The following is a 14,145-nucleotide window of genomic DNA, read 5'->3' as shown; positions in this document are numbered from 1 at the left end:
TTAGCGTTAGAACGTTCAAACTGCACTGTTGGCCGCGGAGTATGAAGGGAATTAGTACGCGCATGCGCGTGCAGCTTGTTGTTGTCGGCCATTTGCACGTGAAAATGTCACGGTGAGGCGTGCCGAAGCATGTGAAGGCCAAATATGCGAGCTATAAGAACCCAGGTGAGGCTCAAAAGAGGTTTCCGAGCGAGTTGCAGCTGAAGACAAGTGGTCTATGTGCGCAAATAGTCAGGAATTTGATTCGCAAGTTTGAGACAACAGGTAGTGTTCCTGATGACATTGTTGGCAATGTCGGGCGTCCTAAAAGGGTGAAAACACCTGAAAACATCGAGAACACACGCGCTGTGTTTCAAACCAACTCCAGGAAATCGATCAGATTAGCTGCACAACAGGTGGGAATCAACCGGTAGACACTGCGACAAATTGTTCTTGAAGACCTACATCTCTTCCCATACAAAATTCATAATGTTTTGCCAACACTATTGGCCATAGAATTGACGAACAGGACTTTAATGTGAATATGACTTTGTTTAGCCCGTTTTCATTTGGTTGGGTTCGTCAGGAAGCAAAATTGGCGCATTTTGGGGCTGCGAAAACGCATTTCGCGATCGAGAAGTCTCTTCGCCCTCAGCAGGTGACTGTATGCAGTGTCCAGTCACGGAGTAATAGCTGCGATATTCCTTCATGGCACGGTGACTACCGAACGGTACCTGTAGGTTCTGGAAGATGACTTCATCCCATGATCTGAAGCAACCCTGATTCCGACAAGATGTGGTTCATTCAAGCCGGAACTCGACCCCATCGAAGCAGGGGAGTGCTTCATGTCCTGGATGAGCACTTTGGGGACCTCTTTCTGGCTCTGGGGTTCCCAGAGGCCACTGAAATGGACCTCGATTGGCCACCATATTCTCCGGATCTGAACACATGCGAGTCCTTTTTGTGGGCCTGTATTAAAGACAAAGTGTATAGCAATAACCCCAAAATCATTGCTGAACTGAAAGCAGCCATTCAGGAGGTGATCACCGGCCGCTGTGGCCGAGCCGTTCTAGGCGTTTCAGTTCAGAACTGCGCAGCTGCTACGGTCGCAGGTTCGAATCCTGCCTCGGGCATGGATGTGTGTGATGTTCTTAGGTTAGTTAGGTTTAAGTAGTTCTAAGTCTAGGGGACTGTTGGCCTCAGATGTAAAGTCCCATAGTGCTTAGAGCCATTTGAACCATTTTGAGGTCATCGACAGCATCGATGTTCCGACACTTCAGCGGGTCACGCAGAATTTCGCTATTCGTCTGCGCCATATCATCGCCAATGATGGCACGCGTATCGAACATGCCATAGCCTAAATCCGAATATCTGTAGTGAAGCTTCCTTAGTCTGTAAGTAATTTACGTTCTTTTTCATACAGTTCAATAATTGTCACCCTATAGATAACAACTCCCTATATCTTTACCAACGGACGTCAATGTTTGCACCGCATAGAACGAATCCGTTATTATCACGATATGGTGAACTTCGATGGACATGGTTTATGCCCTTTCAATGGTTACGTGTTCAGTTGTGTCAAATGATACCTCTTTCTGTAGGCGAAATAGCTTCTTGACTTTCAATACCTACACAGGCACATTCGACTAAGTCATTGCACTGGGACCCGTCGGTATACGCACATGCACCACTTTGTTATTATCAAAGATACCTTCTAAATTGCTGTTGCTAATTCCTCGGTTCTCAGAATAGTCCATATTAATACTTACGTCCAGTTCCTGGTCGACATGTCCTTATTCTTGCTTAAAATGGGTCAGTAGTTGGGTTTTCGAAAGAGGTTGTGGTATTTTCTTAGCCTTGAAAATGCTCCCACAAGTAGTGGCGTTGATGTGTATGTTCATTATCGGTGTATGTAAAACCTGACTGTCAGGTCGCACATCCTATTTGTAAGCTTATCGCAAAAGGGTTGCTGAGGTACTTTCTATGTACTGATAAAAATTCTTTTAATTGTTTCGACTAACAGTATGTTCGTCAGGGTGGATGCTAGAGCACCTGGACATGATGTCAGAGCTTTATATTAATACCTGTCGATTTTCTGCAGCAGGCATCTCGAGGCTGTGCCGTACTGTATTCCAGCATAACCCAGGTGAGGTCGTAGCAGCGCGCGATACATTTGTCAAGCTTTTGAGGGCTCCAAGCTCCGTGCGTTCCCCGTTGCAACAGTATTCAAACAGCCTTCACAATTAACTTTGATATGGTCCTTGTAGAGAGACGATATAGAAGATTTCATCTTGTATCGCTGCTTCGATGAAAGGCTGCTCAACCAACAGCCACCTTAGAAATTTTCGTCTTCCCTCTTGGTTCTGCAATACAAGATATTTTCTGAAGCTTGTAGTCCCCACTCAATAGCGATGTGCATACAACAGCTCGGTTAGTCACTGTCAGAGGGGCCGACAGAAGGTGGCAACATTTCAATATAGTCCTTTCACTTCATTACTGGGACCATCACCTGTTACTGGACGCACTCCGTTGGATGAAGGTGTACCCTAGTTTTTTCCGAGCATTCAGCAGTAATCCTGCTCTTGCGACATTCACAGTGCTTTTCGTCGAGACAGCAACTCCTTATAACTCAGCATGTCGTCTGGAGATCAGTTTGATGATTAGCTCAAGAATATTTGTTCGCAATGAAGCGATACATTATTAGCCTACGGATATCACCAGCTGTTCAAGTTGGTCGTCATTGGGCTCTACCCTAGCCGCTTACCCTCATCATCACTAAGAAGTACTGGGGTGTACTGAAAACAAACGCCTCCGAATTCTTTAGGTGAAAACTCTTAACGCTTCTTAAATAAAACAAACTTTTTATTCTACATCTTAATTCTTCATGTCCATATATTTATTTCTCAACGTAGTCACCCTGCTGATGAACAAATTTTTCCCAACGAGAGACCAGTTTGATGATACCATCGACGTAGAATGACTTTGTTGACGGAGCCACAATCTCACTTCTGCTAACACTTCTTCGTCAACGTGAAGTCCTTTAAGGTTTTCTGTAAATTTTGGAAACATATGAAAATCGTATGGGGGTAAGTGGTAGCCGATGGAGGATGATCGAATTGTTGCAAATGTCGCAGCGCCCCTGTGCGGTCTGCCATTATCATGCTGAAATAGAGGGTGCTCCTAGTCGGGACGAAGCTTTCTGCATTTAGCAACTCTATTACAACATGCTTTATTTCACGTGCCGACGTAGTTAGTTTCACACCGCCCTGTTACACGCTACAATTCAGAATCTGCTAGCGGCGAAGGGCTGCAGCTTGCGTTCCCGATGCATGAAAGTCAATCGAGTAACATGCATGACATGAAGGCTAATATTTCAGTCGATATTGAAAAGAGGATAAAAACTTCGCATGCATCACTTTTTAGCACGTCCTCTTAATTAGAGGCTCCCTCTCAGTTTCGTAAAGATCACCACTTACGAGCCAATTACCGAAATAAATGGCATGCAGACCGAGTGAAAACATTGGATTTTAAAAGCACAGTATGGATGATACAAAACTTTTTAGTCCTGTAAGTATAGTAATAACAGGAATAAATATTTACTTTAAAAAAATAGCTCTAATTTTGAGTACAATGAACACACGCTCTGAAGACCGGCGTATTAACTAGAAAAATTTAAAGGACATGCCCAAAAAGAACTATTTATATACGCATATTTACGTTTCTACGACTTTAAGCGTAATATCAGATATTTGCATTTAGCTCGTATGCTGCACACAAGAGTCAAGAAACATGTTATACTATTTCCACCTATTTACATTTCCGGGATTGCCACAAAGAGGAGATTCTGACGTTTAGAGATTGGTAAAGGCAATCTTCATTCTCGCTCATCAAGAAGGAAAAATAGTGGTCAAGAAGGGGAGGGGGAAGGGGGGGATGGGTGACAGAGAAAAGTGATCCTGATATTGATACACTATGTACCAACCATTATCAGAGTGTACAGATGGAAATGCAGTTGCATTTGTTGGTCCTCTCACTGTGAACTTACGTGCCACCTTCAGCAGAAATCAAGATTGGAATTTACAGTGAAAGACTTGGGCGCAGTAACTATATTTGTTTAGTTCACATTTATGTCTTTCATCATAGTGAAACAAATCTGAGTTTAAGAGAACGGCAATGTGTCTAAATTTGGAGGCAGTTATTACGAGGTGCATTCAAGTTCTAAGGTCTCCAATTTTTTTTCTAATTAACTACTCACCCGAAATTGATGAAACTGGCGTTACTTCTCGACGTAATCGCCCTGCAGACGTACACATTTTTCACAACGCTGACGCCATGATTCCATGGCAGCGGCGAAGGCTTCTTTAGGAGTCTGTTTTGACCACTGGAAAATCGCTGAGGCAATAGCAGCACGGGTGGTGAATGTGTGGCCACGTAGAGTGTCTTTCATTGTCTGAAAAAGCAAAAAGTCACTAGGAGCCAGGTCAGGTGAGTAGGGAGCATGAGGAATCACTTCAAAGTTGTTATCACGAAGAAACTGTTGCGTAACGTTAGCTCGATGTGCGGGTGCGTTGTCTTGGTGAAACAGCACACGCGCAGCCCTTCCCGGACGTTTTTATTGCAGTGTAGGAAGGAATTTGTTCATCAAAACATTTTCGTAGGATGCACCTGTTACCGTAGTGCCCTTTGTAACGCAAAGGGTAAGGATTACGCCCTCGCTGTCCCAGAACTTGGACATCATCATTTTTTCAGCACTGGCGGTTACCCGAAATTTTTTTGGTGGCGGTGAATCTGTGTGCTTCCATTGAGCTGACTGGCGCTTTGTTTCTGGATTGAAAAATGGCATCCACGTCTCATCCATTGTCACAACCGACGAAAAGAAAGTCCCATTCATGCTGTCGTTGCACGTCAACATTGCTTGGCAACATGCCACACGGGCAGCCATGTGGTCATCCATCAGCATTCGTGGCACCCACCTGGATGGCACTTATCGCATTTTCAGGTCGTCATGCAGGATTGTGTGCACAGAACCCACAGAAATGCCAACTCTGGAGGCGATCTGTTGAACAGTCATTCGGCGATCCCCCAAAACAATTCTCTCCACTTTCTCGATCATGTCGTCAGACCGGCTTGTGCAAGCCCGAGGTTGTTTCGGTTTGTTGTCACACGATGTTCTGCCTTCATTAAACTGTCACACCCACGGACGCACTTTCGGCACATCCATAACTCCATCACCACATGTCTCCTTGAACTGTCGATGAATTTCAATTGGTTTCACACCACGCAAATTCAGAAAACGAATGATTGCACGCTGTTCAAGTAAGGAAAACGTCGCCATTTTAAGTATTTAAAACAGTTGTCATTCTCGCCACTGGCGGTAAAATTCCATCTCCCGTATGGTGCTGCCATCTCTGGGATGTATTGACAATGAACGCGGCCTCATTTTAAAACAATGCGCATGTTTCTATCCCTTTCCAGTCCGGAGAATAAAAATCGGAGGCCTTAGAACTTGAATGCACCTCATACATGCGCTTTGCCTGTTCTCTGCTGCTTTCAACCTACACCAGAATCATTGTGTCCATTTTTGTTGTATTCAGTTCTAGGCTGTCTTCCTAACATTACCAGTCGTCGCATCTCAGCTTAAAAACTGGAACACAAACTATCTTATTATTTACGACATAATTATATGAAAAACTTGCATTATTGTCGCTGAAAACCTAAATTGATCCTGTGGTAACAGAATAACAGAAATAAGATTAAACTGATAAAAAATTAAATATTATTGTGCAACATTCATTTAATTTAAAGAAATAATGTAGACTACACGAATATTACTTTTACAGAAGATGCAGTATTATTCAGACATATAATATGTGGTATAATATTTGAGCACATAATATTTGCATGTTAAACATTTTTATATGTAGTATTTTGAATAAACACCCAGCTCATCTTTAATCAAATATAAATAGTAATGTAGGAATATTGTTTTGTATTATATACATTGTAAGCGAAGGCAAACTGTTATTAAAATTTCTTTTGAAAGGTCAATAGGTCAAATACAGTTAATTGTAGTAGATATTGGAAGGGTGCAGGTGATAACATAAATTTCATTTGGTTACTACATGCATGATTTCGGTCACATATACTTTTACATTTACAAATAATGTTTCTGTGAATCATTAATAACCAAAATGTTATGACTGATAACGATTTCCTTCATTTACTTATTAAATAAAAACGAATAAATATCATCAAATAATTTAAAAACTACATGCTAATTATTTAGTAAGGTTCACCCAACTCGCCTTCAATGATGAAACAGAAGAAAATGAAAGTATAAGTCATGATGTATTTCTTCATAGATTTCGTTTTTCTTCACACTAGAAGATTTTCGGTATGATCTCATTCAGCAACTTCTGAAAGATCATGTTCCAGAAGATCGTTTATTTCGTGGCTGGATACAACTGCATACAGTTGTTGCAGCGATAGATGTTCTTTCGGTGTGCCCAAAACTTGCACGACTAGGAAGTGAGTCAGTGCTTGTGCCTAGAGTATGTTGACAGGGTCCTGAAATTTGCTCCTCAGAGGAATTTTGAGGTTTATATGGACGCTTAGGCAATTCATCGTTTTTCGAGGGCAAACTGCTGCAATCCTTTGTATCCTTGCAGCGCTTCTCCTTCTTGTTTTTCACTTTTTGTCCAGACTCTTGGGACCTACCAGGCTTGATCTCTTGTTCGTTTTCTGTATTTTCCTTCAAGTTCAGGGATACACCTGAAATAATAAATAAAACATGACACTCACGTTTATCTTGACTATCATGAAGAGACATTACACAAACTAATGTAAATTTTCACCTAAATGGGTGTGGAGCACACATTGGCATGAGATACAGCCTCGAACATATCTGCGAATTCATGAACATAAAGCCTCAGCTTTGTCCAAGAATGTTATCCAAAAATATTCGAGACGAGAAATGACGTGCTTTTTCGTCCTAAATGCTGTCAAATAAATATAGATATTTCTGTTCACTTGGAACCTTACCATCCAGAATGGTAATACAGATTAAAGTCGACCACCTAACATAGTTCCATAGAGCTTACTAGTTAATTTTCCTGTCAGTGTCGCTAGAAGAAGCATTAAATGTATGCCACGTATTCCAGATCACTAGGAATTCCGACATACTTCACAGTTTTGAGACTATAGTAGAAGAAACTAGCAGGTCCTAGCTCAATTTCTTAATACAAAAAAGTGAGCGAATGACACACTCACTCACTTTCTTCTAAAAAATTTTCATCCACAACCTGCTATTTCTTCTACTATCGTCTAAATTTGAGGTCTAACTCAATTCCTTTCATTAAAAGACGTTTATTTTACTATAAAATACATAGAAATAAGATGAATGAATATTTTTATTATGCTCATTTATTATAAAAATTGTCTTCTTTTTTAAAAAAAAAGGTGAATGTAAGGAAATAAAAGTGAAATTTAAAGAAATAAGGGAAAGAATTAGTTACCTAAAATTTAATTATTTCTTCTTGAGCAGCCAGAAGATTGTTATGAACAGTTGTTTCTAAATGTTTTTCTTCTTTGCGACAAGGCTTGTTTACATTTGTATTACATTCAGATTCAACTTTTATTTTTTGGTATTTATCACATTCTTTAGATTATGATAACCATCTGTCTGATACCTATATTGTTCTTCAATATATTTTATCCACATGGTGACTACACACCTTAGTGTTGTCCATTTAATGATTAACTCCTTTGTGTTGTCCATTTATTTTTTATAATATTTAATAGGATGTATTAAAATTTTTAAAAAATTTCATGAGTAAGTTCCAAATGATGAAATCTTTATCATTATTTTTAAGTTTCCTCGTTTCTTTATATCTCATTTTAATATTACCTCCTTCAAAAAATTGAAGATGCAGTTACTAATTATTTTTAATTTTTTATGAAGTAAACTAATTTTAAATTCATTATCAAGTTCCAAACATATTTTTCTCCATGTATGGTAGGTAATTATTCATAACCAGTAATATTACATAAAGCATTTACTTCTAACTCATTAATCTTTTTAAACATGTTAGTACTGCTAATGCTGTTGAGTTTTTACAGAAGTGTTTAAATTAATATACACAAATTTGTATTCTATTTTTTTACAATGTGAAAAATGAGTGCTTAAGCAGTCTCAGACTGCGTAGTGTCTATATGGTAATGACTATTTCTTTTCGAGAACGTCTTTTACCATTATGAAGACTCAATGCTTTCTTGTTTTTCTGAACTGTGTTGATTTCATGTTTCTCACTTCTAATCAAATTCATCGTTCTGTATTGTTCTATATATTATGAATATCCAGCTGAGACAAATTGAATGGTTCTTTCGAATTAGGTGTAGTCTAGGGTGGACCTTATGAGGCTTACAAAAGAACCATTTTTTCATGGTCACTTCAAGAGGAAACCACAGAACACCATGATTTTTTGGTACAAAAAGAACTAACTGTGGGGAAGATCACTTCCAAAATTTCTGTTCACGGCAGACAGTCGAAATTTTTATCACATGTCTTAAGATTATTTTCCTGGGGAACTTCGTAAATGTTTTGACATCGTTATTCGTTACTGAGATCCATAGGTTCAAATTTACCGCATTTATGCAGGAAAGTGCAAAAACTGGTTTTTATCATTTTTGCACCGTGGTTGACTGGCGATGCTGTAGTCATTCGTCTAGAAATGCCATTTTCCCGTTTCGAAAATCTGTATGCGTTATAAACATACACCGAAAAAAAACATAATTTTTGGGCACCAAAAGTAGAAATTGTTGGGATGACCACATACATTGCGGCACCGTCGAAATTTTTACCGAATGTTCTTAAGATAATATTCTCTGGAATATTGAAAATTTTTTCGATGTAATTGTACGATATTGAGATCCGTAGATACTAATTTACTGTACTCATACGCGTAAAATACTCACGTAATGACCAGTCTGAGGCGCAAATGTAGTTTTAAGTAACCTATTGAACACATGGCAAAGGTTCTAGGGTCTTTGAAGGGTTCTGAGGTTACCAAACTATAATTTTAGTCAACATTTTTAAGCAATAAAACTTTATGATGAGCTCTGTCTGTATAACAGGTCGTTCACACCTATGAAAATACGTCCAAAGTGGTACTGCAGATACAAAAAATGGGCTAAAGAGGGTGTTAATACGCCTGAAAAGCAGTTAAAATGAGCGCCAAAATCATGTGAAGCTTAAAAGGTTGCAAATTCAGTAAAATATTTGTAAAAACATTTCTAGTTTTTTGAGATTCGAATCACAAGGCGGGCGCTTTCGATGAATTGCTGTCGATGACCAAGGTATCCAGAAAAAAAATATAAAGTGAATGCATACGTGCATTTTCTTAGTTCATACATGTCAAAGTACATAAAAATTTCGAAGTATATAAACAAACACTCAGAAACTTGAAACTTCCTGGCAGATTAAAAATGTGTGCCGCATGGAGACTCGAACTCGGGACCTTGCCTTTCACGGGCAAGTGCTCTATGAACTGCGCTACCCAAGCACGACTCACGCCCCCTACACACAGCTTCACTTCTTCCAGTACCTTTTAAGGTGTCAGACAAAACCAACACCTTCCATGAAAACCCTGACATGATAGCAAATCCGACAGTATGTCACATAGCTCCAAATAAATCCTGACATTAAATTAACCAAAGTAACACGATCAACGAGTGAGCAAATGGAATACCACAGACTAACACAAGAACGCCTAAATGCATGTCATACCTTCCCACAGTGAAACAGACGCAGTTCCGGGGGAGAAACGAGAACGGAAGCCGAGAGCAGAATCATGTAGGCTAGGAGGCACTACGATAAGGGACGGACACCCACGTCGCTAGCCGACCGCCAAAACCACCCCCAGCCCATGTTAATAGATAGAGCCCTCCAGAAGAACAGTATAGATCTTATGATAACACTAAAAGGGCCACACCAGTTGCAAGTTTTAGCGTGAGACTTTTTCGCGTCTCTGTTACATTGCAAACGTTAAAAACATTGCCCCACCACGAAAAGTATAACGTTTCTCATTGGATAGACAGAATTTTGTAGGCGGAACTTAAGGTTAACATTGAGACCCTGATTGGTCAGTTGAAAACACAGCCAGATAGCTTTTTTTAAACCAACTTCGGTAAATTGTAGTAAGAAGAAGTTAGGAGAGAGTTGCTTCCGAGAAGGCGAGGTGCGTGGAGCTCTGCCGTCCGCCGCCCCCTGACGCTGCCTAAACACCGACAAGGTAATGAACGCATGCGGTGCCGCATTTTTGAGCGCATAAGGCTTCACTCAGAACTGCAGAAGTCTCATCTGTTACATCCCCTTTTTGCGTAATACTAGTGTCGATTGTCAATGGTATTCACATTTGCTATGTAAGTTAAAATCTGAAATGCGATGATTTTTCTGTTATATAATTATTCAGAAGCCACATCAGCCACTGTAATTTATGACAAGTTAGACAAGTAATTAAAGATAATTGAGGGTCACTGTAGACCATTTTGATAGTTTTCTCTTTTATGAAACTTAACTTAAATCTAGATTATAGATGTGATATGGCACAGGTCAGCCTTCGATCCATTGTAGAACTTGGAAACCCATTCAGGGAATATTCTTTCATATTTTTGTTGAACGCAGTTGGTTTTTAACATCTTGTATTAAAATATTTCCTTTTATCAATACTGCAATTTATAAACAATGTTTTGTGAGTAGAATAAAATTTCCAATGGTAAACTTAACTGCTTTTTCGACGTTATTTTACCAGCTAACTAAAAATAGGAAAGCCTTGAACCCCTTCCACAAAATTTAGTTAGTATTAAGATTCTTTTACAGAGAGTGCTGTGGAGCTGACACTGAAATCATTAAGTATTTTATTATATCATCACTTGTCTCACTGAACTCTTCTGAACTCTACATGTCATGTGTGGTCTGGCGTCTTCTTACTGGCAACAGGTCCCAGGTTCAAACAAGTCAATTCCCTAAAAAACACGCTCAGAGTGTCGTTGCGTGAAAGTGGTAGGGAGACACGACTTAGAACAAACAGACACCACGCAGAATGTTAGAGAATGGCGACCCTGCAAGGATGGTAAAATACCATGATTGAAGGTCGACCACATGCCCAAGTAGGTCAGAAAAAATCCTGTTAAAAATTTTTATTAATAAATTTTTTTAAAGGTATAAATAGTTGAAAACAGTAGCTGCAGCGATAGATAGTAAGAAAGTATTCAATAGAAAGTGAGACATTCTAGCAGTTATGAATTTGAATATTGTTAGAATTAAGTTTTCACTCCAATGCAAGCACACAGGTGACGGATACATCGTTGACAAGTTGGTTCTGACCCAACAAGTAAGTGAATGGATTGTCTGTCTTGGGTATAATTAAGTGTCAAGTCGTGTGAGCAAAAAGTTTATGAAACGCGTGAGATCGTATGAGCGCATGTTGACACGAAGTAGGGCGCGTGAATTGCTTTTAAAACAGAAAATAAGGGATTCGGAAAGATTAGCAATGGCAGATCGAGACATTGACCGAATTGAGGTAGAGACCCAGCATGAAGATGGACAGAGAATAGAGGACATTACAACAGAAGATGCAGTATCGCGAGAAATAGTAAAGATAACGCACCATAACGAGGATAATGTACGCCAAGGCATAGAAAACGTAGGTCAGCATACGACAGAGGAGCAGGAAAGTAGAGAGACAGTCGATGAGGATTCTAACTTGCGTCTTGAATACGTAGAACCCATACTACAAGTAATCAGAGCTCCCTCACCACAGAGTACAAGGAATTCGAGCAGAAACTTGTCACCGCACAGTTCAATGCAATCGGTTGCAAACCAATACTTGGGTGAAAGTACAGAGCGTAGGACGTCGGAAGAAAACGCAATAGGACCCACCAACCTGGCAGAATTATTACAACAAATGACGGGAACCATGAAAAGACAAAATAAAGAAATTGCGAACCAAATTAAAATTCAGAATGAAGAAACGACGAAACAAATTGCAGAAACCACGAGACAAATGCGTGAGATTAAAGAACAAAACAAAAAAATTCAGTTACACCTAAGTCATATTGAAGACGAGGCAAAAGAATCTCGAGAAGGATAGGAAACTTAATAACAGCTCACAATCAATTGACAACAGACATTGACAAGGTACAAGCGGACGTACAAACATTGCGTAATGACATTCAGGACGAGATCAAAACATTAATTAACAACACCCAGGGAGAAGTCAAGAAACTAGAGAAACAGGTAAACGTAATTACTAGACAAGCAGCAGGTACAGCGCGTGAAATTGTTGAAAACAGTGTGTTACACAAACGTATCATAAAAGCAGCGCTGAAAAGATACGATAATCGCATAGTCAAAATAGAAGCGCAAACGAAGCAACAATTTCAGAAATTGCGGACAGAGTTGTTGCAACTATTGAAGAGCGTAGTGAACAGGATCGAAAAAAGCACTGAGTCTGCAATCACATCCGTATCTGTAACAGCACCGGAAAAACAAGCAATTAACGAAGACATTACGCATTTGCGATTCCAATCACAGGCGGAAAGTAACATACGTGAAATCAGACAGCCTGCACAGCAACAAACACGTTTCGAAACGGCACCACAAACAAATGCAGAACCACAAATGTATGTTTCAAGACAGTCTGGATCGTGCAATGAAGCGGGAAAGTTAGCCAGACAAGATACCGAACCAATACGTGACAATGGAAAGCCAGGTCGCGAAGAGTACAGTACAATGCATTCAGCTACACTTTCACAACCGATGGAAGAAAATTATTGCGTACCACTCCAACGATACTACACAAGGGTAGGCGAAACTTACAGTGGACAATATCCAATGGATCTACCACAACCGGAAAGAACGACGGGAAAAATAATCAGAAACAAATGTGGCGAAGAATCGCGAATTTCATTTGGAACTATGACGAAGTACGACAACGATCATTTCCTCACAGTCAGAAAATTTCAACACTTACGAGAAGGAAACTCATTACATCCACGAACTTTTATTGATCAATTCCGAGTAGTATTACCAGAACACTGGACGCTAGCGCACAAATTAGGTTTTATATGTGCACACATGTCAGGAACAGTCGCAGAAACCATACAGAATGTTGCAGCGCCGTGCCGATCGTACGAAGATTTCAGAGAGACGTTTCTCTCACGATATTGGTCCAGCGAAGCACAGAACAGAGTGAAGTACGAATTATTACAGAACCCATACTTTGAAAATTCAGGAGAGAAGAGTCCCATGAAATTTTTCGAAGTAATGGCAAAGAAAAATCAATGCTTAGATGTACCATACAGTGACGGAGAATTGATTAAATTATGCGCGATGAAGTTACCATTGAAATCATTAGTAGGTCGCGGAGGCAATGACGTCGAAGCATTTAAAGGAATTCTAAGGGAACTGGAGTTTATATTTTCGGAAGATGACGCACATGAAAACGAAAGCAAAAAGCAGTGGAATCCACAAGACACAGTACGAAGAATCAATAATTACGAACCACGTGATAACTTCGCACCAAGAAACGACAACAGATTTCAACAAAAAAACGGTAATGGATTTAGAAAATAATACAGCAATAACTATAATTCACCCAGGAACGGCAACAACTATTACACAGTGAACAATGACAACCGGAACGGGTATTGGAGAACCAATAGACCGAAAAATTACCAACAAAGAAACCAATATCAACAAGCGGATCAAGAAAAGAGAATACAGATAGAAGAGGTGGAGGTAAGACCACAAAACCCCGAAAAACGTTCGAATTGACAGCTAAGCGCCCATGCCAAAGAGAATGACACACCGACCCAGGACAATTGCAGCACCTTGAACAGAGAAGTAAATATCTTATCATGAGAAGAGAAGAAGGAAGAAACAAAACCACAGGGACCAGATGAAATCGAAGACAGGAAAATAACAATATCGAGTTGGGACGAAATTAATTGGGAGAGTACTGACGAGGAATATGAATTACCAGAGGCATGCACAACAAATGTAGGAGGAAAGGACGAAGTAATGAGTATTGCAGAGCTATTTGAGACGGAAACCAGGGAAAGCGAATTCAATGAGGATAATGCGCAGTCGACAGAAGTTGGAAGTAA

At 39.8% G+C, this 14,145-nt stretch overlaps 2 protein-coding genes across 2 annotated transcripts in view; both read right to left on the bottom strand.

Annotated features, from left to right (window-relative positions):
- LOC126481753 (putative mediator of RNA polymerase II transcription subunit 23) overlaps positions 1 to 14,145 on the bottom strand; it is a 367,427-nt gene that overhangs the window by 244,436 nt on the left and 108,846 nt on the right. The window lies entirely within an intron of this gene.
- LOC126480734 (uncharacterized) overlaps positions 5,830 to 14,145 on the bottom strand; it is a 182,274-nt gene continuing 173,958 nt past the window's right edge. Inside the window, exon 4 of the mRNA XM_050104006.1 lies at positions 5,830 to 6,750. Within this exon, the coding sequence (XP_049959963.1) occupies positions 6,404 to 6,750 (347 nt within the window). The 3' untranslated portion in view covers positions 5,830 to 6,403. The remainder of the gene's footprint in view (positions 6,751 to 14,145) is intronic.

The sequence above is a fragment of the Schistocerca serialis genome, chromosome 5 (assembly GCF_023864345.2).
Source record: "Schistocerca serialis cubense isolate TAMUIC-IGC-003099 chromosome 5, iqSchSeri2.2, whole genome shotgun sequence".
Classification (NCBI taxonomy): domain Eukaryota; kingdom Metazoa; phylum Arthropoda; class Insecta; order Orthoptera; family Acrididae; genus Schistocerca; species Schistocerca serialis.
Note: the sequence above shows the minus strand (reverse complement) of the source record. Positions and strands in the feature narration are given on the sequence as shown.